The sequence below is a fragment of the Haliaeetus leucocephalus genome, unplaced genomic scaffold (assembly GCF_000737465.1).
Source record: "Haliaeetus leucocephalus isolate CR32 unplaced genomic scaffold, Haliaeetus_leucocephalus-4.0 Scaffold306, whole genome shotgun sequence".
Taxonomy (NCBI): Eukaryota; Metazoa; Chordata; class Aves; order Accipitriformes; family Accipitridae; genus Haliaeetus; species Haliaeetus leucocephalus.
The window spans coordinates 3,564,100-3,590,488 of record NW_010972742.1 but is presented as its reverse complement, the minus strand read 5'-3'; the positions used below and the strand labels follow the sequence as shown (position 1 = coordinate 3,590,488).

General features: G+C 56.1%; 1 protein-coding gene across 1 annotated transcript; it reads right to left on the bottom strand.

The window, feature by feature from the left end:
- Positions 1–506: 506 nt before the first annotated feature.
- On the bottom strand, positions 507–24,530 carry SARDH (sarcosine dehydrogenase). The gene is made up of 20 exons (XM_010571103.1): positions 24,215–24,530; positions 23,425–23,603; positions 22,733–22,912; positions 22,000–22,123; positions 21,706–21,806; positions 20,286–20,390; positions 19,682–19,811; positions 17,422–17,508; positions 17,204–17,294; positions 14,996–15,137; positions 13,313–13,396; positions 12,490–12,603; positions 11,801–11,939; positions 11,091–11,204; positions 9,380–9,527; positions 8,947–9,040; positions 3,800–3,962; positions 3,305–3,473; positions 2,724–2,859; positions 507–632 (listed from the first exon to the last, which is right to left on the bottom strand). The coding sequence occupies exons 1-20, from the start codon at positions 24,528–24,530 to the stop codon at positions 507–509; spliced, it is 2,742 nt and encodes a 913-aa protein (XP_010569405.1).
- Positions 24,531–26,389: the final 1,859 nt, after the last annotated feature.

The window sequence follows — 26,389 nt, the reverse complement described above, 5'->3', positions numbered from 1 at the left end:
AGTCAGGGCAAGGTGACACCCATCAGAACAGGGACAGATGCAGCAAGGGACCGGAGAGACGGCAGGTTTGGAGGCTACAGCTGTATTAACAGCAGAGTTAGTTAAAAAAATTCATTTCCAGGCAGCGTGAAACTACATTTTGGAGGAAAGAGTTTCCAGCAAAGTCAAAAATTGAAACCTTTTCACTTGCAGTTGAGCAAAACACTGTTTTCAGGCCAATTAACCCATGGAAAAGAATTATTGCTGTAGTGGTATTGCTTCATTTAGAAAACAGAGCAACAAAATCTTTGGACTTTTTGGAATCTCTTCCTCCTCTTCCCCTCTAATTTGACCTAAATTTGTTTGACGAGTTCGCTGCAGACATTTGCCCGGCTCTCCCAGCAGACCCTGGAGCCAGCTAGGGCAGCCGGGGGCCAGGAATTCAGCCAGCAGCTCCTAATGGCATCTTCCCTCTCCTCATCCCGGCGTCCACAGCACCCGCTCGCCGGCCCCGCGCTGCCGCACTCTCAGTAAAAGCCTTTCACTCGCTTGTTGTCTGGGTCGAACGGGGACTTGGTGTGTGCTTGGGCAGGGTAGGTCACTCCCATCCGCTCCAGCTGGTAGCTGCCGCTCTTCACGAAATCCAGCGAGACCTGCAAGGCAGAGCCATGGTGAAACCCCTCTTAGGTGCTGCGATGCACTGGTGAGGCACCAGCTCCCTGCCGGCGTCCCAGCTCCATCACTGGGGCAAGCTCCCACACCACCCTGCAGATCTGCTTTCCGCAGAAAAACCCGGCTTTGCCATCCCAGAAGGATGCACAGAGAGGAGGAAACCAGATTTTTAAAAGTGCTCAGCTAAAAAAAAATAAAAAGAACGCAGCATTTATTGATTTTGGAGTTTTTGGTTTTTTCTGTGGATTTTTTCAGTGGCACTCAGTGCAAGGTGCACTTACTGCTAGGCTGTGGGAGCTCATTGCCAGAACAACCAGGCTGGATGGCACACCCCAACGGGGTCAGCCCTGGCTGCAGGAGGGGACCATGGTGGCAGCCAGGATGTCACCGCTTGGCACGACGAACGTGAGCTGTCCCCTCTGCCCGCAGGGCTCACCCAGAGCCAGGCAGTGCTGGCAGCTGAGACACCCCGGCACAGGGAAGGGCTGTGGGAAGTTGTCAGCGATTCAGCAACAAACAGAATTTTTGTTTCTCTGCTCTCCATCTCACCCCCTGTACCTCTTCTGCTCCTCTGACTCCCTAGTCCTGATGCTGCGGACACATCCCCATCCTGGATCCCCCTTCCCAGCCTGGGGAGCATCACACCGGGTCACTGAAGGGCCGTATCCATGGGATGGAAACTAAAGGGCCACGTGCAACATGGCAAGGCTCTGAGCAGCCGTGCTGGGCACCCCACTGCCAAGGAACTGCAAAGTGGGGGGGTCTGTGTGCCCTCCTCCAAGGTTTCGGGGTTGGTGTGGGGTCCGGGTCCAGCATCAAAGCCCTGATGGGGATGGTACGGGGCAGGATCTGTCCCCCGAGCGACCTCCCCTCCCTGCACAGCAAAGCTCCCGCCTCCTTCCGCAATTACTGCCCAAACCAAGTGGGAATTATCCCAGGGAGCGGTGAGATGAGGGCTGCACATTAACATCTGCTTAACAAGCGCTGCTTCCTGGCTGCAGCCAGCCGGAGCGGCCACGCAAAGGAGCTGGCAGAGCTGGGGACCCCACGGCGCGACCACCCGTACGCCGTGCCTTTCTCCACCGTTGCCATTTCGGCCCCCGCAAAGCCCAGCAGGCAGCTGCCTGCTGCCAGCCCTGCCGCACGCTGCGGTGGCAGAGCTTTCCCTGCAGCGGGTGTGCGAGCGGGGAAGAGCGGCACGACGGATGCACCCGGTGGGGATGCACTCAGTGCCACTTTGCCGCATCGGTGCCTCGCTGGAGGCAGGAGGGGACGGTCGTATGTGTGTCCCCCCCGCCGCCATCTCCATCCTGCTGCCTCCATCACGCTGCCTGGGGCAGGCGGGGGCGGCCGGGAGAGTGAGATGTAACAGGGAGGAGAGAGGGAGAATGGGAAAGGGGGAAAGGAAAGGAAGGTCTAGGGGGGGAATATTCACCGTGGGGAGAAAAGGTGGTCCACGGGGGCTGAGGGGACAACTGGAACACAGAGCCACTTGACTTGAGAGTCTTGTGCTGATGCGGGATTAAAAGCCAAGGCAAGCAAGAGAATGAAAGCACAAGCATATGTACTGCTCCTGGTTTGCAACAGGGAGGGTCCCGGGGGATGTCATCCACAGCCCTCTGTCCCCACCTGGGGTCCCTGGCATCTGCCTACAGCACGCTGCTTAATGAGGGCATCTGATTTACTATCCAGGAGTCTCCCAGGGTTAATTAAGAGCCTGCTGGGCTCCTATTGGCCATTGCTCCCTATAACATACGTTATTTCACTGCTGCAATTAAATACTCAGTTGCAATTAACATCGGAGGCAGTGCTTAAGCCGGAGAGCATCGCAGAGCAACAGCCGGTGAGACTGGCCTTGCTGCCAAGCCGCGGCATCCCTCACCCTCCAGCCTCCACCATGGGGGGGGCTGCCCCATCGTGCTCCCCAGACAAAAGCGGGTTTGCAATGAGCTTGTGCATACGGCTTCAAAACCAAACAAGCACTATGCTCCCCCCGCAAGCAAGCCCCCCACTGCGGGGAAGAAGGTGCAGCTGTCCCCGGGGGCTGGTGGTGGCAGGGGGGCTGTACTCACCGGACCCCCCGCAGGATCACGGATGTAGCCGTAGGCGATGGTTTTGTCGATGGCAAATCCAAAGTCTGCCCGACGGATGTGGCCGACCACCTTGCCGTCCCGCCAGACCGCCTCCAGGCCGAACATCGGCACTTTCCTGCAAGGCAAAGGCAGAGCTGCCATCAGCAAAGCCCCACATCAGGATCCCATGGGGCAGAGGGGTTTGGGGGGACCGGACCCCGGCTCTGCCCCGGAGCAGCCCACGTGCCAGGGCTCCTGCTGCCTACAGGTTCATTAAACTCCCCGCGCTGATCCCAGGTGCTGGCAAAGCCCCTCCAGCCCCACTTGAAAAACCTCCCGCTGTTCTGGGTGAAACAAGATAAACCCACTCCCTGTCACAGCATTTCCAGCTCCCATTAAACATCCAGCTGGGAATTTACGGTGGGATTTAAATTAGAGACGGAATTAGAGCATGGAAAACAGCTGAACCGGCTTGCAACTGAGCTCCGTGTGCATTCCCCAGGGTGGGGATGGCTGAAGGTGCTTGTCCTGGGGCAGCCGCCGGCGTTGGGCGCTGAGCGGAGCCCAGCAGTGGTACTCACTCCTCGGTGGTGAAGCAGACGAGGCGGCGGAAGATGCCCTTGGCTTTCTGAGCCTCCACAGCCTCCCGGCCCAAGAAGGGGATGCCAGACTTGAGCTTGCAGGTAAAGGCCAAGCCTGCTTCTAGTGGAGTATCGTCGGGGCGCAGGTCTGCGTGCCAGTGCCTGTACCCTGCAGAGAGCAAACACGGGTCACCCAGCCTCTCCCTGCCATGCCAGCAAGCCCAGGGTGAGCAGCATGAGGAGACCAAGACGTCACCCATCCTTTTTGGACACCTCTGTTGCCCTCGATTCACTTGGCCCTGGACAAAGCACCCCCGAGAGAAGCCCATATTGGGGAAATCTCAGCAAGGAACACTGGGGCTGGTAGCATCTCTGCCAGTAGCTGCCAGACCTCCAGTCACACTAACCCACCCTCGAAGCTGGGAAAAACTTATTTGCCCTGCTCCCCTGGCCGGAGGCAAAGCAATGAGCGCTGCTGTAAGAAAAGCAAGAAACCTTTCTCGATGCTGAGGCTGTCGATGGCTCTGTAGCCAGCATTGGTAATGCCGTGCCGGGCACCCGCCTGCATCACCGCCTGGTAAACCTTCACGCAGTCCGCCTTGGGCACGTGCAGCTCCCAGCCCATCTCGCCGACGAACGACAATCTCATGGCACGGACCTGCAGAATGTAAGAAGCCAAACACCCCTGTGGACGGAGCTGGGCTATGCAGCATGAGAGAAGCCACAGAGCTGCCCATCGCCACGGCGGGAGGAAAGCCAGCTTACCCGGGAACCTTGTGCGAACGCCCTGCTTCGGTGGAAGGCATTTCTTTGCTCTCCCTAGTGCACAAAGCCAGGGTCAGACTGAATTTCTTGTTTCTGGACAGCCTAAGCTTGGCACCTCAAACCCACAGCCGTCCCCGGCTATCGGCAGTGCCCAGGAGGGATGGCCAGCGAGCCAAGGGGGCTGTGGCCAGCATCCTTTGGCCACCGATCTCATGGCTGTCCCACCAGCTGGGCTGGGGTTAGTCACGATGCTCCAGCTCCAGCCAGGCTTTTGTCTCCCTCTGCTGATCCCTCGATGCCAGAAGAAAGCCTGTGGGCACCCTCAGCCCTGCATCTCCCCAAATTAGCCCGTCTGATGGGGAAGCTGGTCCCCAGCAGGACTGTCCTGCTTCGGGGTACTTTGTGGTTGCTGTCCCCCAGGGATGTCCCCCACTTGGGATGGTGCTGCCATGGCAGAGGCACCCAAAGACCCTACGCTCCCGGGCAGGGGCTGAGCCCGGCATCCCAACCCGCACCCCACTCACCCCGAGGGGATGCTCAGGTTTCCCCCCAGCAGAGATTGTGCCCCAAAGCGTTACTCTCTGCTGCCAAATTAGCTCCACGCTGAACGCATGAAGCTCCAAAGAGGAACGAGCAGATCTGCACAGAGGACTCGGTGCTTCTCGGGGGGAGAAGCCTCATCCTCGGAGATATGCCTGCCTGCACTTTGGGGGGCACAGACCCCCCAGCCATGCTGGGACTGCCCTGCTCGTGTCCCCCCTGCTTCTTGCCCAGGCAGGCTTGCCTGCATCCTCCTCTTATCCCTACTGAAACAGTCTGTATCCCCAAAGCTCTCCAGGCCGGTTGGGACCACCGCAGCTCAGGCACCTTCCCTGGAGATGCAGCTCAGACTCAAGGGGTATTTCCCTCTGCTTCATCTCTTTGGATTTCTCTGCTTCCTCCCCCACAAAAACCCCTCCAGTTCATCCCTTCAGATGCACATCAACTGCAAATGCATACCTCGCTTTGGGAGAGAGATTAACTCAAGAGTTTCATGCGAGATCGTGATCTGCAGTCTTAATAAAGCAGTTTTCAGCTAGGAAGAGACTTCCAGGCTGGTTCTGCTGGCCAGGCACGCTCTGCAGCTTTGAGGCTGGCTTGCCCACGCTGGCTCTGGAGGTCGTTGGGGCAGAAGCTGCATCTTGCCATTTCTTAAGCTCTTACTACAACCAGGAGCTGGTCCCAGCTGTGCTCTCTAATCCCAGGTATAAACAACAACAGACAACACCAGCCGCTGCCCAAAACAGGCAGCAACAGGCAGAAGTACCAAAGGGGTGCCCGGGCTCTTGTCTGTGAGGACGGCCAGTGGGTGATGGCTGAGAACCCAAATCCATCCTTGCTTCCCCCAGCACCCTCCTGCTCTACTGGCACTGCAAAAATAATGTCCTCAAGCAGAGTTGAAGGCAGCTTTTAAGATGCCTTAACCTTTACAACAGAAGTGGAGAGGAGGAAGGAACGCCATAGGTATTGGTAATTTATTTTGAGCCTCCTCAAAAGAAGCTGTGCCGGGGAGCCATCCTTACTTCAGTCCCCACCACAGCCCCGCAGCGAAGCACAAAGGCTTTTCAAGGTGCACAGACACAAGGGGTGCAGAGAAGCTTTGTGCTCCACACAAAGGTGTCGGCTAATTAGGGAACAGCCAGAGATCAAGCTGCTGCAGCCAGTACCATCTTCATCACGGCAGGAGATGCTCTGGGGATTGACAGGCAACTTCCCGGCTCATTAACCCTGCCTGCGACTCAGTAGTCAGCGCTGCAGCTAAAGTGCACTTTACTTTCAGGAGCAAGTTACTCCTGGGAGGAACTCCCCCTCAAATCACCCCTGCTCCAGGGGAACGAGCATCCTGGCAAGAGCAGTGAGGCAGAGCAGTGCACCATAGAAAACAGGAATCCTGGAGAAAATTGGGGTGCCAGTCATTAGCTTTGCACAGGCAGGGGTTGGGGTTGCACCCATGCAAGCGTACCCCAGGCAGGGGGGCACATCCCGCCACGGAGGCCAAGGGGGATGTCAAGGGGTGGGCTCAGCTGCTCCTGCTGGATTTCTGCTGAATTCCCCTAGGAACAGGTTTTCCTGTTAGATTTCAACTGGAGCTATGAAATAACATCAATTCCTGGGTCTTTGAGCAGCAATTCAAAAGCATTTTAAGTATTCTAGAAAATGAAAACCTGAACTTCACCCTGTATCCAGCAGTGAAATTCAAAGGGGGACCTTTCTCTGCTGTTCAATACAATGAGAGTCGCTATATATAAACTCACAAACCAATCGGTAATTTCCAGAGTCATTAACTCTGCTGGAACTCTCCTTTCACTCTAGCTGATTTTGTTTAACTACTGAGTTAATGCATGAAAATCTCAGCGATAACTTTTTAAAGATGTTGGGTTCAGTTTAATCCCCCTGGAAGGTGATAGTATCAGCAAAGGCTTCAACCCGCTGTCCTGAGAAACCCTCCTACTCTAATTTCAGCATGGGATGGAGTCCTCCGTGCTCATCGTGCAGTGGGAGCCTGAAGGAGACATCCCAAAGGATGGTGCTCCCCCCAGCCCAGAGCCCTTGCACACCCCTTGGGCAGGAAAGCTTTCTTCTGACAGTCAGGGCATTTACACCCAAAAGCAGCCACAAAATTTCTGCCAGCTATTTCTTCCACACAGGGCCCAATTATTTTTTATAAACTTGAAGTGAAATGCAAATAAACTAATCACGCTCTTCAAGACGGGAACATTTATACACCTTTCGTAGGGGATGAGTAGATTTTACAAGATATTATCACCTTGCCACAGGCATGACAGGGGAGGACTGGGGAGGGTTTAACTCACTGGTGGGGACTAAAATGCAACGTATTGGACAACCTGCAACATTGGATTGGCTTTTGGGTCCCCCATGCTGCTGTTTCCCCCCCAAGGGACGCTGGACATGCTGGGTTTTTGGCACCTGGAGCACAGGGCGCACTGATACTGATGGTTTGGAGGATTAATCCGAGTTGGACAAAATCTGTGACTGAGTTAAACCACCCTAAACCCTGGCTAGGCTCTTGCTCACAAATCAAGAAGCCTTAATTTGATTTAGCAGCAATCCCTTCAGCAGTCAGCTGCATTCGAATTAAAGCCACTTTAATTCTGAATGAAAAGTGGCTGCGCACGGCTTAACCCAATTTCACTAATATCCAGCCTGCCTCCAGCTCCCTGTTTTCCTGCTGCCTTTTACAAGATTTACTGCTGCACCTTCACTCCCTTTGTCTCCCATCAGACACCGGCCTGAGAACCAGAGCGAATGCTCGGCACGGTCCCTGCTGCCAGCCGGCTCCTCCAGGAGGGAGAGGGATGCCCTGGGACCACTGTCTGCCCAGATTCCCATTCCCATCCATGGAAAGGATGGGGTACAAATTCGACCTTCTCTTCCAAAGGGGTGTTTTTGCAACAGAAGGAATATTTCACATGGGGTAAACATCAATAAGAAACCAAGGCAGAGCTTCTCGGGTAAACCTTGCAAAAGCTACTCCCCGACACCAAAACTTGCCAGCAGCAGGTTTTCCCAGAATGTTTCTCTTTTGACACTTCATTGTCACCAACTCTTCTATTTAGGATGTTTCAAGCAGGCTAAATCAGCAGCTTCACACATGACAAAACTCCCCAAAGAACTGCCATCACCCCCTTCCCCCAGGGATAACTTCATACCATGTTCATCTCCGCTGGGCGAGGCGGGGGAGAGATTTAAGGTTCTTTTCTCGCTGCCCTGCACCAGGTGAGACAGAGGAGTCCAACTAAGCAGACAGCGCTGCGAAACCTCACAGCAAACCCCAGGGACTGATCCACTTCTTTGCAACACAGCCAGTGACACCAAACTGCTTTAGGCTGAGCCCTCCTCCCTCGACACCTCCGAGCGATGCCACGCAAGGCGTTAAAGCCATCGCCGCGGGTCCCGACAGAAGTGCCAGGCTGCCAACCTGGGCAAGTTGCATCTCCCACAGCTCGCTGAGGACCGTCGCACTCAGGACGGCAGGCACGTCCCTGCCCCGTGTTCTGCAGGCGGGCAGCGCAGGGAAAGCAAGCTCACCTCTGTCTGCAAAACACCCCACCGGCACTGCCTCCCCAGGCCATGCATCGTGGGGGCAGGAGCCGGCCAGCACCCCCCACCCATGACTCCCCACCAGGCACCCAAGCCGGGCAGCAGTGCTGCTTACCACCGGCACCCCGAAATGCTTCTCATCCCCTCGCTCCAACGGCAGAGGGGCTTAGCCCGAGGTGTTAGCACGGAGCATTACCATTTCTGTGCTTTTCTTGCATAACCGCTGACGCGAGCCCTGAAGTCTGGGCAAATGCAGGATGATCTGCGCTAGTACAGACAGCTTAAGGTTGTCAAACTTCTCCTGTGATCAAATATACTGGCTCCGCAGGCTGCCCAGCCCTTACCGCCAGTACTTGACATGCTTTACATTAAATTGTCCCTACGAGTAGGGCAAAAAGGAGGGGATCTAGAGTGTCAGAGAAATCTCTTTATCACCAGTGCTCACCCCTAATCTGTGGGAGGTGTCTCTTGTTCCTCCAACACCGCTGCAAAGCCGTAAGTCACCATGTCCCTTCCCCAAGCTCAGACTGGACTACGACACTGCCAGGCGGGCTGGGAGAGCAGGTTGGCACTTGGCAAGCAAATGGGGAGGAAAACACCCCAGGTTTTGGCCTTTTCCAACATAAAAAAACCTCCCAGCTGCCCATTGCAGCAACATGGAGGCAGGCGGAGGATGCTCAGCATCCTAGCAGAGGATGCTCGGCTGTGCAGGCTGGCGGGTGGTTGCCCCAGTGAACAGACCTCCCTGGGAAACTGGAGGGCTGGCCCCGTCCTACCGTGCATCCTGCGGCCGTGACGAGTTTGTGGGTGGAGAAGGGGAAAGCTTCATTGCTGAGGTCAGTGTCGAGCACTTCTTGGAGGACGACGCGGCTGTGGGGAAACAGCAAAGCGGCCGCGGTGAAAGGGATGTAGCTCGCCAGCCTGCTCTGAGGGTTATCACTAAAACTTGATTTCTCGTCTTGTTGGCAAGAAAGACTTGTCCCTCCAAAGGGGAGCTGACGTGGGTGATATGCCACGCTGTGAGAGCCTCAAAAGAAATTCCAATTCCCCAGCAAAGGGCATATTGCTCCAGCCAGACCATCGCCTGGTGCCGTGGGGCTCACACCTACCCCTGCCCGACACAGGGACCTGTCTCGCGTCCGAGGCAGCCCTCCATCCCTCCACGGTCAGGGTGCAAGGAGGGGACCGCGATGCTCTCCCCACACTCACCTCAGGGGGCCCTGAATGCTCATCATGCCCAGCTCCTCCGAGCAGTCAAGGAGTTTACACTGGAGCTTCATATCCTGCAGCACAGAGGTGATGTGCGACCAGTTGTGTTGAGCCACGGCCCCGCCGATAGCCAGGTAGTAGCCATCCCCTGGAAGACACCCCCCCGGCAGCCTTTCAGGCTCGAGAATGTTGGGCTGGGGGTGATGCCCAGCTCAGGTCGGGGCTGGTTTTGCTCTCCAGAGGCTGAGCTGCAGCCCTGAGCCTCTCCAGCTTGCATAGCCCAGGGGGACTGCCAAGAAAGTGAGGGGTTAAATAGTATTGGGGCAAGGGAGGGCTTTGGGGCTCTGCTAATATCCACGCTGCCTTTTGTGGGGCTCAGCACAGTGAAAACCAAATGACCATTAAAACCTGAAACAAGAAAAGGTAAAAAAAGCTGTTCAAGCCCTGGAGGTGCCTGTAAGCATCATGGGAAGAGAAAAAACTCTTTATCCCTTGAGACCAACAGCAAAAGCATCTGCTTTTTTGTCCCAGTACAGAGCGGATGCCAAAGCGCCAAGGGAGCCGGGAACTACAGGTGGGAGCAGGGAAGGCTGCAGCGACGGGGCCATAACCAGTGCAGGGACTGCACTGTATACGAGGAGGAATTTCATCCTGTCAGTAATCCTGGGTAGAAAAATCCCCAGGGATGGGGTTTGAGAGCTGATTAATATGTAATCAGTCTTTCCTCTGTCTTTTCTGCCGCTACAAAATTGCTCTCTGATAATCTGTCATAACGATAATAAGTGCAGCCACCTACTGTAATTGGAAAAATAGACTTTGCTGCGATTAAACTCCTCCATCGCCCGACAAACCCTGCAGCTCTGCCCTCCGCTTCCTCTCACCCTTCTGCCCCCCACGAACGCCCCAGACGAGAGGGATGCAGGATTCTCCCACGGTGAAGGAAGAGCTCGCTGGCACCCGATCACGCCGGGGCAAATGTGGCGAGATCACCCCCCCATTGCCCACCACCTTGGGCTGGTGCTGGGGGCTGCTCCGCTGCAGGGCTGGTCCCTTCCCAGCAGCGATTCTGAGGGTGACACTGAGTGGGGACAAGGCTCCGTGGGCACTGGCCACCCCAGTGCAAACCTCCCTTCTGGTGGCAGCTCTGGTGAACCGGGCACGGCGTTTGGCAGCGCTGCTGGAGACCAGCTCAGTGTCCTCCTCCTCTTCCTCCTTCTCCTCCGCTGCTGCCTAATGCCATTTCTGCCCTCTGGGCTGACTGCTCTGCTGCCTTTCAATTCCTTTTTATTGCAGCTGATAAGGACTTGGGGAGAGGGCAGAGCTGCCAGCCGGGGCTGGACAAACCCAATAATACGGATGAGCAGTGCAGGCCCCCGGGGACAAGGGGGATAATTGGGTTACAGGGACCGAGGGGCGGAGGTGGAAAAAGCCAGGTGGCTGCCATTAGGTAAATGCAATCACCCCCGCGCCTGCGGCACCCTGAGCGTGGCGGGGATGGAGGAGATGCTGGCGGGCCTCGGACCTAACCTGCTTCCACGGCTTCCCGGGATTGGGAAAGGTCTTTGTGTGCATTGTCACAGCTGAAAAAGGCAGCGGGAGAGACTGGGAGCTGAACTGCGGGAGGGTAAACCCACCCCAGTGTCCCCCCGCAGCCGCATGGTGGGTGCAGAAACGTGCCTGACTCCAGCATCCCCATGCTCAGGGCTTTTACCTTCGAAGGTGGGGGCCAGGGGGGAGGCTGGGTCCCCAGGACTGATCCGGCTGACGGTCAGGTCACTCTCCACGCCGCCCCGCTTATTCAGCATGCAGGTGTACACGGTCGAGCCTGGGGGAAGGAGACAGGCACTGCTGCCCATCAGCCAGCCCTGGCACAGACCCCCGGCCCTGGCAGAGGGAGGTGGGTAGCAGGAAAATTTGTCCTCATCGTTACATCAGCTGTCACTGCCTGGGTATGCCCTGACAGACCCTGGATGTCCCAGCAACAGAAGGGGGAGAGGACCAATGCTTTTTCCCCTCCAGTTCTGCATGAGGAGCTGAAGCTGCCTCCCAGCCCCAGAGGAGGTGCCAGCTTCTCCCCATGCAAACCGCGGCTGGCGAGGGTTGTGCTTGATTCACTCCAGTACCCATCACATCTCCAGCTGTGAGCCACAGCTGGAGCCAGAGGACCAGACCCCCCCTTCGCTCACCCCCCCAGCTCAGACACATTTGCCCCTGTGTAAATGAGAGCAGAAGCCAGCCTCCGGTGAGGACAGGGAAAGCAGTCACTCTCCCACACTTCCCATACCCTCTGCAAAAGCAGCATTTAAAAGAAAAGCCAGTTCGGTTGTCCCCCCTGGTTTGTTTTGGTGTAAAATGTGATTTCCCAGGGCAGTGCTCAGCAGAGGCAGCGTGCGGCCGAAGCCAAGGGGACTGAGCCGGTACCTGGCGCTTTGCTCACATCGGCAGTAAACAGCCAGTTCGCCGCTTTTGTTGCTTCAGGTCCAACCAGGTAGAATTTCCCAAAATAAGACATGTCGAAGAGAGCCAGGGCATTTCTGCACATTAAGCATTCATTCTTGATCTACAATTAAAGCAGACGCACCGCTGAAGTTGAGCCATATTCTCACTCCACAAAGGGAGACACACATTAAAGCCATTTATGTAATGGGAAACACTATCAAGACACTCGCCTGGTGACTTTAAAGCCTGCAAGGCTTCAAACACTCCTGAAAAATCAGGTATTAAATGCAGCAAGTCTGACAGCCCTTTCTGTGTGCTCAATCCCATTCTTAATGTCACTAACACAGTGTTAATTATCAATAATAAGTTAAATTTTATGAAATTGGCTACTTCCCCCAAGCTGGTCTCAACTCTTTTATTTGGGAAAGCAGCAGTAAAATCCCTGTTGCCTCTCCACTGAGGTTTCTGAGCATGGGCCACGCATTTCTCTTAATCTTTTTGGATCATTTTCCCCAGTTTTGGGCAAAGCTTGCTGCTTCCCCTCCCTCTGAGCCTCACCAACTCCACCCAAAGCAGCAGCGTGGCACAGGCTCTGCTGCCTCTAACCCCTCCCGGGCTCCAGATGTACCCAGCGGTTTTGGCCCAAGGGAGGGCTGCACCCCTGCACTCACGATGTCATGGTGGGGGGGGAAGTCGAAGGTGTACTCGTCCCCCAGCAGCTGGTTGTAGGTGTAGTCCCTGTGGCGCTCCTGGCCGTATGCACCGTAGTAATCGTAATCCAGGACCTGGCAGGGGGAAGCGGGAAGATGGGGGCAGTGAGGAAGATGATGTGAGGCTGAAGCCAAGGGGCTGCTTTTCACCCTGTGCCAGGAGAGGAGCGGGTCCGTGAAGGACCTGGCTGTGGTGATGGGTCCCCATCCCGGCATCCCTGCCTGCAATGATGGGTCCCCACCCCAGCATCCCTATCCATGGTGATGGGTCCCCATCCTGGCATCTCTACCCATGGTGATGGGTCCCCCCCCTGGCATCCCTGCCCGCGGTGATGGGTCCCCTTCCCAGCATCCCTATCCACGGTGATGGCTCCCCATCCTGGCATCCCTGCCTGCAGTGATGGGTCCACTCCCTGGCATCCCTGCCCGTGGTGATGGGTCCCCTTCCCAGCATCTCTACCCATGGTGATGGGTCCCCACCCTGGCATCCCTGCCCGCTGCATATAGAATTGAGATCAGTGCCTGTCGTTTGGGGGCATTGGAGGCAGACGCTGCCTGTTGCAGAGGGACAAGCGGACAGACACACACAACAGCACACACAGATCTCCCTCTTACCGCTGTTATAGGGAATTAAAGCCCAACAGCTTTTATGGACCCGTTTTGGGGACATGCAACTGCCTGCGGCATATCGGACATCCTGCACACGCAGGATGCATCCTAGATGTGCTGGACACAGCTGGTACCCTCCGGGCTGAATGTCCCCCGAAACGTGTGCCGTGCTTACCGGGGCTGCTCCCCTGGGGCTGAACCAGCCGGGCCTCTCCCAGCCATGCCGCTCCTGGAAAACACAGCCCTGTTGCAGCAGCTCCTATGCAAGAGAAGCCGGAGAAATGGGAACAAATGGTTAAAAAAAAGCCTTTTCACTGCTTTTGGAGCAGCACCCAGGCTGCCCTCCTCGAGTGCATGCTCAAGACCTGACTTGTGACCCCTTGGCTTTGGCTATCAGTAGCCAAAATCAGCTCTGCGGTTTGTCTTTTAAAACAGTGGCAAACCCCAGCTGCCTGCAAATTGCCTGACATTTTTGTCCCCCCAAGAAAGGTATTTGCCTCAAAGGCAGCTGACAGGCAGGAGTCCGGCAGCCCAGCTGTGCACCCTACCAATGCTTGTGCGAGGGTGCACGAATTACTGACTGAGAGATGCTAAACCCAGAGCGCAACACTCCCCCCGATGTTTACAAGATTAATTATATAATGATGTTTAAGATTTATATAGCAAGCTTCTCATTCCTCCTCTGTGCTCTCAGGAAAATCTCTCTGCACACAATTAATTAGGGATCCATTAAGATATTTTTGTTTGGTGCCTTTGTTCAGAAAAGAATAGATTTTGTTGAACATTTCAGAAATGATTCAGTGCCTATTTATAAAACACAGCAAATGTTCTGGAGCTGCATGTATAAATACCAGGCTGTCAGTCAAATGGGCATCGCTTATTAGACATGCTATTAAAAAATAAATTGCATCCTCGGTGACAGAAAACAACTAAGCTGTCAACCAAACACCGGGGGACGGTGGGGAGGGATGTCTGTTTTACTGCTTAAGCCTCCGCTCTCCATCGGAAGAGGAATAGTGTGATATGAATTAGCGATGAGCAGAAATGGGCTCGAGAAACGTGGCTGCTCCTTGCTGGGGCTGGGACTGGCAGCGATGGGGGGGGACGAGGCACCAGCCCCAGGTCACCCCCAGCATCTTGGGAGCGGTGGGTGATTTTGGGGGCTCTGAGCTGCAGTTGCTGCAATGCTGCTGATGCAGCAAACCACTGGAAACTGGGTTGTGGGGTTTTTTTTGAAGTGCTGCATCTTGAAAGTGTTCACCTACGGAGATTTGTGCAAGGAAGCAGCTGGCAAAGGTGGGAGCAGGGAAAGAGCCCTGGCTGGCAGCTCCAGGGAGCAAAACCAGCAGGGACTGAGTGGGTGCCAGCAAAACCGCCTCCGCGGAGGCACAGCTGCTCCCCACTCTTCCCACATCCCTCCTCGTGCCCCGGTCTCGCTCTGCATCGCGAGACGCCGTTTTGGGGAGGAGAAGCTGCTGCTGAGCTGCAAGCAGGAGGCAGGAGATCCCTGCGAGTGTCCAGCATCCCGCAGCCCTTGCGACTGCCCCTGAGCCTGACTGGCAGTGAATGAAATAAGCCTCCGAGCCCTTCTCTCCACTTTTCCTTTGCCTAGCGACCATCACCGGGCTCTTAAGCCACATCTGCTAATTTAAATATTAGAGGAACGCTTGGCACCTCTACCATTAAACTGTCCACAGCCCCAGCACCCTCGCAGCGTGCACCCGGGGAGCAGCACACTGTTTTGGGGAGGCACGCAGCTGCGGCCGCTCCTTGCCACCTCTTTTTTGCTGCAAGGATGCTGCGAGGGTCTTCCCATCGCTCCTCGCAGGGCAGCCCGGGTCGGGGTGCGCATCCTCACCTCGTGCAGGGGGTCCTTCCTCACGTTGCGCCCCGCCAGCGGCTCGTCGTGGGGGAAGACGACGGAGTAATTCTTGGCGTAGGACTCGTGGCTCCGCTCCCGGATCCAACGGTTGTTGTCTGTGAGGGATTGGTGAAACCTCCTGGAAGGCAGGGAGAGGGCAGCATCCAGATAAGCCCACCAGCTCACTGGGTGCCTCCTGCCTCGGGCTTGGCCCTCTCAGGCAGACCCAGATGTGGATGCAGCTGCTGTGGTGTAAAATTGCTATTCCTGCACCAGTTTCACGGGTAGGAGAGCAGAGGAACCAAGCAGGGCTTGGTGCTGGCCATGCCATGGAGCTGCCCAGCGGAGCCGGGCGCTCGCCGCAGCCCCCACCGAGCTCCCCAGCCCTGCTCCAGGCACAGGTACCCCAGAGCAACTGGGAGCAGGATACGGCCCTGCTGGGGGGGGTGGGAAATAGAAAAAGAGGAGAATTGAGGTTAATTTTGCTTTGCTTCAGCATGGGGCCGGCCTCAGAACATGCCTCACGCACTGCCTGGGTTTAAACGCAGCCCTGACGAAGGAAAGAGGCCTGGACATTCCTTACGTTTTTCATCCAATTCTCCCTAGGCTGAAAGACAAATAAAACCTGAAGCATTTTAAATTTCTTTGACATATTTTCATCTTTCAAACTGAAAAGCTCCTTGAAGGAATGTGCCAGCTCAGCAGACGCTCAGGTTATTATTACCAGAGAGCGATAACTCACGGAGAGCAGCCCCAGGTGCCGGTGGCACCTTTCCCGTCCTCTGGCTTCGGCAGGCAGGGGAGCACGGCTCTCCGAATTACCACCAGCTCCTCTCCAGCCCAAAGCCCCCAGGTCTGGAGAAAGGGAGGCAGGCAGCAGGTGAAAGGCAAGACAAAATATCATCCATAGGGCCTTTTAAAACAATACTTTAAGTTTCTCTCCCGCTGCTTGGGTGCAGAGGAGAGGCAGGGCACCGGGGCTGAGCCCTGCAGCAGCGCAAGCGATGCAAGTGATGCTCCCCAAAAAGCAGCCGTGGGCTCGCTGTGAGGGTGGCTGCCTCTTCTGCGGGCAGGGGACAGGCAGCGGGTGACACATGGCATGTTGCTGGCACCCCTGTCTGCCCTGTCGGCCCCAGCCCCTTCGCCGATGCGCTGAATTTTTGACAGCGGCGAGAGGAGCAACAGCTGCCAGATGAAATATTTACAAGCGAGTGTTTTGAGAGGATAAATATTTAAATGTGTGGAAAAGGGAGTTATTTCAAGAGGACCTTAGTAATCGCCACCAAAAGAAAAAAAGAACGTGACTGACGCCAGCTCGACGACGGGGCAGACGGGATACAGGGGATGCTCGGGTAATCCAGATGCGAGGGCTGGAAAGCCCCCGGCCACTGTCTGAGCGGGGCTGGGGTCCCGCGGCACAGGTCAGCTCCACAACGGCTGCGGTTGTGCCAACCCGCCTGTCTGACGGTGCAGCGGAGCCTGTCCAGCCCGGGGATGTCTCCTTCCCGGGCTTGGCCCATCGCTGGCCCGGCTGGTGGAGGAAGGCTGATGGAGGCATCTCCTGCTGACCTCTGCAGGCACCAGCACCGACTCCCCTCTCCTCCCAGCGCGAGTCAACGGGCTTCTTACCAGCTTTGCCACTAAAGCAACATGATCTTAAAAGCTTTGTCCCTGACAAGGTGGTTGCTGTCGCTAGCAGCCCTATAAGAAAGCCCAAACCCAATCAAATATAATCAAGCAAGTCAAAAGCAATTACAGAGCCAACATCTGCACAGTCAAAGCTCCCCGGCCCGTGTTGTGCAGCAGAGGAGGAGGAAAGCTAATCTTTCTCCTGTTGAAATCATCACCCCGATTATTAACTTAGAGGATTAGGCACGGCACTAATTGAACAACAACAAAACCCAAACGTAATTACCCTGTCCTTTCCCATCGCTGCAATCTCCTCGTGTCTGATGGAAGCTGTTTGCGTAGAAGTGGGATGAGGCAAATGAGATAAACCCCACGTGTAAATTCATTAAAGCCATCGAGCATAATTGATTTCAGCTCCACGGAGGGACACAGGCTGTGGCACAGACGCTGCCCAGACACCCGCTCCCAACGTCAGCATCCATCCCTGCCTCGGAACCCGTCCCCAAGGAGCACCCAAGGACGAGGGGTATCAGCAAAGGATATCAGCGGGGACCCGGGGCAGCCGGGGTGACTTGCCTGATGTCGTAGCCGTACATGTCCTTCTCCGGCCGCCCGTGGATGATCCAGTGAGCCAGCTCCCTCCCGCAGCCACCTCCCAGCATCATCCCTGGGGGAAGAGGCGAGGACCCAGATGAGGCCAGGAGGCCAAGCGCGGCTGTGGGTGCCGGGCTCTGCCCGGGATACGATGCCCGCGTTGGGATGCCCGAGGGGTGATCCTTTCATGTCTCTCTTACCAGCACTGTTGAAGCCACAGCCGAGGAAGAAGCCTCGGACCTCTGGGGCTTCCCCCATGAGCGGCTTGTGGTCGGCTGTGAACGACTCTGCAAGACAGAGAGAGGGATGTGCCAGCGAGGCCAGGATAGGCGTTTTGGGGACACATCACAAACTTTAAGAGCAGGGTTCCTACAGCTTCCCGTGCTGGCCTTGGCCTGCTCCTGCTCCCAGAGAGGTCGATGGGGCCAGAACTGGACCAACACTGAGTACTTCCCAGCATCTCAGCTCAGGCATCCCCTACCTGCACCTCTCCAACAGCACCCAGGCAGCAGAAGCCAAAGGGACAGCTGCCCTGGTACTGGGATGCCCAGCATCACACAGGTGCCTTGTGCAGGCTCCTGAAGCAAATATACATACATATATATACATATATTGGCTTCAGAAGCTTGCATGCGTATACACATATGCAGACGCACACATGTATATGCTCGGTAACTGTGCGCTCCGCAGCCCCGGGCAGCTCAGCAGCGCTTTGCTGCACGCCCGTACTGCGTGGGGAGGACCTCAGTGTTGGGGTTTAGACTGAAAATTTGTGAAGCAGAATGAATCCCCAACCAGAAGGTGCACGAGGTGCTGCAGTGGCTGAAGCAGCCTCTTGCTTTCTCCCAGTCCCCCAGCCAAGGGGGCTGCACTGACCTGTTTGTTGCCTCTTCAACACCTGGGCCATATTTCATTATGATGACTATATTTCACCTTCATCGATTTCTGCTGGGAATTTTCATGAATTTCAGCTACTTTATTCCACTGAGGGATTGCTGCTGATGTTGCCCAAGGCTCCTGTGCTAATGCTGTCTCATGCTGCCAGCTCCTGCTCCCCACAGGGCTATCAACCACAGCCCCTGTGCAAATCCCTGCTAGGGAGGACAGAGCAAAACAATCCTGACAGAGGTGTGCAGTTCTCCTCCCTGTTTTATGGTGGTTCATCCATCCGTGTGTGAAAGGAGAGAGGGAAGACAGAGTTCGATCTGGTCCTTCCCCCACCCAGCAATGCCCAGCTTGTTTCCCAAGAGCAGAGCCAGAAGAATATTTCCACATTTCACCAAAGCAGCTTCTCACACGCCAAGATCCCCATACTGATACGCCAGGCTACAAATTCACTGAATGAATGCAGCAGCACCCAAATTACCTGCCCTTCACCAGCGGTGCACGCCAGCCCCGCTGACTTTGCACTGGGACGGATGCTCAGCGCTCCCACGGGACCTTGGCTCACTCGGCTGCAGGGTTGGATTAGCAGCTGGAGGAGAAACAGCCTAAACCACCCCGATTTGGTCTGCTTTCATCCCCTGTGCCCGAAGCACAGCGCGGTAACTGTTCTGGTGGTGAAATATTTACCGCGCAGCAGAAAGGACAAGTGTTTGCTATTTGCTTCGGCCCAGTGTGACTCAGCTGTCGCAAGCAAACCAGCTGCTGGTTTAAATCAAGAAGTAGAAAAGGAGGAGCGCTGACCCTTTGGAAATTACATTACTGTACTACAAATACTAGACATTGATCTATAAGGAGTCAGCTCCCCACCAGAGGCCACCAGCTCTGCTTACACCACAGTTTAATTAAACCCGCCGTACCCAGGACCAAGGCCTCCACCTTGTATGTGTCATGTTTTATCTGCTGCGGGGCAGATGTGCCCTACTTTCCCCTTGTACAGCAGCACCGCTCCCTCCCCAGGAGGGTTTCCCTTTAAGTGCTACAGCAAAAAAGGATTTTTTTAAATTTTTTTTTTAGCATACGGTGGATTTCAAGGCCAAACCAAGCGTGCAGGGTTCAGGTTCGATGGCTGGCATCACTTCCATCTGCTGCAGCGATGCTATGGCCTTTAACTCCACACCAGACAGCCTGGGGTGTAAATCTGGGTAAACCTAACGTCATCGGCCCAGAAGCAGGTAGTAAAAATAATAACATAAGATAACACTGAGTAAAACAATGGCCACTGCTTGGAAGAAATCTGCCCCTTAATTCCCCAGTCCGGTGGCCACAACATCGGCCGTAAATCTGCGCTAGCCATCCCCAGTTTGGACCAAGACAATAAGCTCCCCAGCTATTTCTCCACCTAGGCTAAGCCTGGGATGCCACCCCTTGGAAGATGACACCATTGCAACCAGACCACAGCCACTTTCTCTGCATTCAGAGAGGTTTTTCTTCTCCCCAGGACATGAAGTTTCCCCTTGCCTCTGGCAAGATCCTTGGAGGAACACAGCCGTCACACTACCACTGCAGCCATGTTACCTGGCCCACAGACGGTGGATTTAATGCCTGTTTTCTCCAGCACCGGTACTCTGTTAATGGCACCTTCAATGTGTTGCATGAAAACATCCCAGTCCAGATCAAAGAGGCCAAAAGCAAATTTTTCAGATACCTAAAGGTGGGAAATGGGAATCAGGACGCAAAATAGAGTACAGCTGATGGAGTAAGAACTTCTCAGTTCTAGCAGCCTTGGAGACTGTAGAAAACAGATGCTGCTTTGCAGACTCTGGTTTCTTTGGGTTTTCATGAACAGCCCAGCCAAGCCAAAGGTCTGGGGCAGAGCCCGAATTAAGACACCTGCGCCAGGATAAAGGGATGATGCAGCAGGGCAGGGACCGCACAGTGTCCTCTAAATCCCCGCAGCCCAGCCTTTTCATCCCATTGCTGTTGCCTCTGCATCTTCTATCTAGGCCACAGAGAGACCCAAAGGGAAGACGCTGTCCTGTGCTTTCCCCACCAGCCGTGCGGAGGTTGGTACCCGCAGGAGCCGGGGGCTGAGGCACTCACGCCTGCGCCCACCCCTCCGAGGTGGGTTCCCTGGAAACCTGCCTCGTTCCCCCCTGGAAAACCTCCCGGCACCGCTCACCTCCTCCCAGAAGATGGGGTTTGACTCATATCCACCCACGGAAAGGGCATCGCCTTGGAGACGGAGATATACCGAGGCATCGTGATCGCGAACGTTCGGCATGTTCTGCAAAATGGGGAGGGGGAGCGGAGGGGTGAGAGAGGGATGAGAGCTGCGGGGAGACCCCCACGCTGCTCTGGCGAGGCTGAGCAGGATGAGCTGAGGGTCTGGGGCACAGGGTCGGCACCGGCAGCCACGACCCGCCGAAGACGGGAGCAGCGGTGGCTCCGTGGATGTTCCCCCAGCCCTGAAATTCGGGTACCCGCGTGCCCAGGCACCCAAGCTGGAAGCCAAGCCTTGCACAAATCCTGCCTAATTAGCAGCTGGCGAACTCCAGCGCTGTGGGCAGGAGCCGTTGGTGTGGGTGCATTTGCAGAGGCGCGAGGGCAGCAGCACCTCGGCTGTTCCTCCGCGGCACAGGCAGCACCGAGGATGCTCGGGGGGAGCGGGAGCAGCCGCTGCGGTCGATCCCGGCTTGGAAAGCATCGTTCCTCTGCCACCCACCTCCGCAGGAGGATGCAGCAGCACAACACGCGGGCAGCAGCGTGCAAAGAATGAGGGATTTGTTCTTGTGAATAACGGATAGAGAAACGTTTAGATAGCGCGGAAGTATTGGTGTAGGGCCTACTGCATTTCACGTTGACGGATGGAATTAAGTGGACTGAATGGGAGGCACAGGGGTCTGCAAGCTGCAGACTCTTCTCTGAAAGATCTCCTTCTCACCGTGTTTGTATGCCACAGCAGAATTACTGGGATATAAGTGTAATCATTGACACCAGCGCTTTCTAAAACGAGGCATCTCAGACTGAAAAATCAGACACAGACTGTGTCAGCAGGATGGAAACTAAATAATGTGTCACCCTCAAAGCCCTGGCGCCTGAGTGAATGAAGTCTCCCTCGACTCCTAAACAACTCTCTGTAGCCGGACGGCAGAAACAGATTTCTTGGGAAAGTTTAGAAATGCTTGGAGAGCTACACCTCTGCCTGCCGGGGATTGGGGCTTGTTCGGGAAGTGTTTGGCATCTTTATTAACGCTGCTATCAGACACCAAACACACCAGAGACCCTATAATAATTCTACCAAGACCAAAAAAAAAAAAAATATCCTGCTAGTCATAACATTGTTAAATATTAAATATGACTCTGTTAAAGGTAGTCTGATAGTCCTGCTAGGAAGAGAAGCTGCTGGATGTGCACTTCCCCGGGTGCAGAGCCTGACCTGGCAGCACAGGCTTGCACTGAAGGCAGGAATGTGGGGGGGGCTCCTGCACTCTGGGGGTCCCAGGGGGTCTTTCCCATCTCACCCTGCTGCGTGCAGGGGGGCAGGAGGCAGCGCTGTCCTCCAGAGCAGAGGAACCGATCCGCAGCCGCGCGGGACCGACCTGAATGCCCTCGATGCGCTCCGTCACCACGTAGGCGTGATGCATCCCCACCAGCGGGACGTGCACGCCGGCCAGCCGGCCCAGGGCTCGCGCCCACACGCCTGCGGAGAGAGCGGCCCCACGCTGAGCACCAATCCATCCTCCAGAGACCTGCGGTGGTCTTGGGGTGACAGCCAGACGGAGGGAAACGAGGACCGATGTAGACCCTCCGGCTCACGGGATGCAAAGCCACCCCCTGCCCTGCGGCCACAGCCCCGGTCCCCCACCTTCCCCGCCGTGCTTTGTGCCCCGTACCCGCGCAGTTCACCACGCAGGGAGTCTGGATGGTCCCGTGGGCAGTCTCGACCGCGTACACCCTCTTCACCCCAAAATCATCAGCTCTGACCTGGATGCCGGTGACCGGGCAGTTCTCGATGATCTGGCGACAGAGGAAGGGCAGCAGAGTCACGCAGGGTCGCAAGGGCGGTGGGACGACCCGGCTCGCCTGACACCCACCCCCCAAATCTGGGAAAGGTGAATCTAAGCAGCGGTCTGGCACTGGCCATGTCCCTTTCCCAACAGCTATTGCTGTTACTGCTGATAACAACATACCCCTCCTCAGCTGCAGAGTTAACCCGCTGCTCTGGGCACCCACAGCTGCAGGGGGTGTTTATTATTTACACGCACGTGAGCTAAGCAACGCACCAGGGATGGGCTGGTAGTCCCTGCCTTGAGGAGTGGATTGTGTTACTTGACCCCAAAAACCTCTGCTCTGCCAAGGAACCTGCCTTGGGCACTGCTTCGTCTTGCTCCTAAAGGTCTTTTTTTCATCCTGTATATTCCCTGGATCTCACAGTTTCTGCCAGCTTTGCTGCTGTGACCCAAGCAGCTATCAAAGCTGAAGAGGACAACACCCTTCTTGGGCAAAGACCTGATGCTGCAGGACCAGCTCTGCTCTGGTGGGAAAGAAGGAGCTGGGGAAGGCAGAGGATGAAATCTCCTCCCAGGGTCAATAGGCGGTAATTAGTAATTACTAATTAGGAACTACCATAGCGCCTCTGGCAGTTGCTGCTCTGGCAAGAGTTGAGCAGGTACCAGCTGGATCCATGGTGCCGTCCTTGGGGACGTACAGCGTGCCGTACAGGTCATCGATGTTCATCAGCGGGTACAGGTCCTTGGTCTGCGACGGGGTCAGGACGTAGGACTCCACGCCGTACACCTTCCCCAGCTGCCAACCGGACAAGAAAACCGGGAGGTCAAGCAGGTAACAAAAGCTTTGCTCATCACTTGCTGCTGGAGGAGGAGGAGACCCCCAGGATGCATTTATCTCCCAGATGAGGCAACTGCTGCCCCAAGGCAAGCCCTAAATCCAGCGTGGGGTGGGACGGTCTGCACAGATTTCAGGGAATATGGTCCTGTATTTGCAAGCAAGCTGCCTGTACAGCTGCAAAAAGGATGCTACCGCTATCTGAAAGGGCAAAAATCCATGGCTGGATTTAACCTTGCCTACTTTGCCAGCCTTTTTTCCTGATTTCAGCAGCCTTACAGAAGCCAGAAAGCTGCCCTGGAAGCCCACCCCAGGCCGCTCACAGCTCTCCGGGTGGGAAGGCACGGCCATTCGGAGACCTGGGGTCTCCTCAACCCTGGGACCCCCATCCCTGCTCCCGTGGGCAGAAGATAAATGCCACCTCCTACAGCCCACCCGGCCAGGGGGGGACACACCGAGGGGCTTCACCCTACCGACATGAGCCTCTTGTACTCATCGAGACGTTGCTTGTTGGAAGCGATGAAGAGCCCTCCGTTCTCCACCCAGCCCGTGTGCAGCCCCGTCTCCGCCGGCAGCTCCCGGCTGACCACGTCCCGCGTGTGCGCCAGCAGTTCCACTTCCACGTCGCTGGGACGAAGCTGCCACAGCAGACCTGGGGTGGAGGACACGCACGCAACACAGAGCCCACGGGTGGGACAGGGGATTCCAACCCCCCCATCGCAGGATGCAGAGAGGGCCCCCCCGCCATCCCACTCGTGGCCTGGGTCACCCTGCCAGGGTTCTTGCTCCATCTCGTGGAGATGTGGGAGCCCTACAAATCATCGGTTTCTATTTTCCTCGGGCATTAAATGAATGGGAAAAAAAGAGTTTCTGGAGCAGACAAACCCAAAAGAGACAAAACCCCCCAAAAGCTTATTGAATTAACATCTTCCAGCTCCTCCCTCCCTGTTAAAGAAAACTGGCTTAAAGAAGGATAAAAGGTGTGGAAATAAAGTGTTTAGTTTTCCCATGAGCATATAAAACTTCAAAAAAAAAAAAGAAAAAAGAACATTTTGGGGACGTTTTCCTAACAAAAAGCTACGCCAGAAGGAAAAGCAGAACCCCCAAAATTCTCCACATTTAAAGCCCAAACTCTCCGACCCATCCAGAGCCAGCCTGCGCGACGGATCCCCTCCACGGACAACAGCTCATCTCAAACCGTGGGCATCCCCGTGCCCGCCACCCCCACCCCAGGGACCACCCGCGCTGCGCCCACCGCCTCACCGGCTGTGTGCCAAGTGGTCCCTGAGGTCAAGCGGTCCCTCTCCAGCAGCACCACGCTGGTGACACCCTGCTTGGCCAGGTGGTAGGTGGTCTGGCACCCCAGGCTACCCCCTCCGACCACCACCACCTCGGCCGAGGGTGGTGGGGGCCGGCTGGGCTCCCCGCTCCCGGAGCCTTCCTCCTTCAGCGTCTTCTGGTACGGGACGCTTTTCTTCGTCGTGGGACCCGTCGCGCTGCTGAAGGGTCGGGGGCTTCTCCAGGGGGGTGGCAGGAGGCGGGGGGCGGCCGCCCGCAAGGCGCTGCTCACGTAGGACATCTCTACCTGCAAATCCCAAAACCGCTTCGCTGGCACGGCTAGGGGACCCCCGGCCAGCCTGGCCGCTCCCCACCATTTCGGTCTCACCACGTCTCAGGGTGCTGAGCAGCTCGTGGGTGCTGGAGTGAGACCCGGGGCATGTCCCTGAGTGGGCTGCTGGGACCCCCTTCCAGCAGGGAAACGGGACGGCCGTTGCATGCGTGTGCACTCCTAAAGACCCTTCAGAGGGGCCCCACTTCAAAAAGGGGCTTGGAAATGCACGGGGCAACGCCTGTGCTCGCTCATGCCTGCAGAAACCACTTTTTTTTTTTTTCCCCCCTTGTATTCAAGAACTGTTTGGCCACAACGAAGGCACAAGGTTTGCTCCCTATCAAAAGAGGGCAGTGCAATGGCTGCGGGTGCGGGACGGGGACAGATCCTGCCTGCAGACACCCCAGCCCCTGTACCCTGGGCTCCCGGCCAGGGACACGGCTCAGGGTTTGCTCCGGACTCATATTTTTGGGTGCACAAGGAAGGGTGCAGCAGGGTCTCCTGGGCAAGCAACACCCCTTCCCACACTAGCCACGGGCCGTGGCGGGGGACAGCCCCGGAGCTCACCCCACCAAAATCCCCCCGCTCACTTCTACGCGGCCTTCAAATCCCCCGCTGTCCCCCCACAGCCCAGCAAAGCTGCAAACCTCCCGCTCAGGAAATCCCGCGACACCCGCAAGAGTTTCTCGGACAGCCCACGGCAGGTTCCCACCGCCCGCAGCCGAGACTCCACTCACCGGCGAGGTTCGCTCCGGGCTGGCTTATCCCAGCCGTGACGGCCGTGGGGCCCCTGCCTTCCTCCGATGCTCTCCTCCTCCTCCTCCTCTTCCGTGCACCGCCACCGTCCCTTCGGCCCCTGCTGCAAAAAACATTAACCAGTGCCGGAGGCGAGCCGAGCCAGCCCAGGCAGCCGGGAAATAGGGGCTTACCTCCTTCTTACCCCTTCTTGTGGTTCTGCTGGTCCCCAGCTAAGAAGAAAAGTCGAGCAGAGCAGAGAAATTCAAAACAGGGAGCAAAACGCCGCTTTTCTCCCCAGCTCGGTGCCCGGCAGAGAACAAACAGCCCAGCTGGGGCCAGCGGGACTTGCAGCCTCTCAGGCTCGCTCGGCGGCTGGCTGGAGCCGTCAGCTGGATGCCAGAAAGCAAACACGGCGAGGAAAGGCACCATCTGACCCTCCTGCCGGAGTTCCCAGCAGTTAGATTTTAAGAGCAGAATTACAAAAAAATTTACACATTTCCCAAGAGCTCAAAGCGAAGGTGGGAACACCAAAAAATTTAATTTAGAGGGGGTAGGAAAAGGAACGTTTGATTTAGATCTCCCACCTCGAAGGTTTATTGTTCCTCCTGCCCAGGACTCACCCCTGAAATTAGGGCCTGTTTGGGCAGGATACGCAGGTGGGGCAAGTTTTTTAAAGGTGGCTCTGAAGGGCCCGATTGAGATATCGCAGAGAACCCGGGCTTTGGCTGGCGGTTGGCGTGGTCAGGGTCTGAGCAGCATCGTGGTCCCTGCAGTGCGTCCTGAGCAGCATCACCCACCCATGGCCCCACGGAGCCCTGAGCAGCCCAGGGACAGGGTTTTGGGGGGCTTTTAAGCATTCAATGGCAGCATCACCCTGGGAAGTGCCCCCCGCTGCTCCTCATCACCCCATGCCTCTGTTCTTGCATGCTGAACACACCATGGTACCCAGCCTGCATCCAAATTCCCCCAGTTTGGGAAGAGTTTGGATAGAAGTGGAGGGGTTCACTTGTTCCAGCATTAGCCCCTGTGTCAGGCAGCATTTCTCCCAAAGATAAAATCAGTTTCTAAGTTTTCAAGAGAGAGCCCCAATT

Bases quoted from the DNA above. Each gene is read 5' to 3' on its own strand.
- SARDH (XM_010571103.1), bottom strand. From the start codon at position 24,530: ATGTCCTACGTGAGCAGCGCCTTGCGGGCGGCCGCCCCCCGCCTCCTG. The intron at 23,604-24,214 runs GTGAGGCGGTGG...CCTCCACCCCAG, and splicing joins GACCACTTGGCACACAGCCG to GTCTGCTGTGGCAGCTTCGT. The intron at 20,391-21,705 runs GTCGGTCCCGCG...CCCATTTTGCAG, and splicing joins AGCGCATCGAGGGCATTCAG to AACATGCCGAACGTTCGCGA.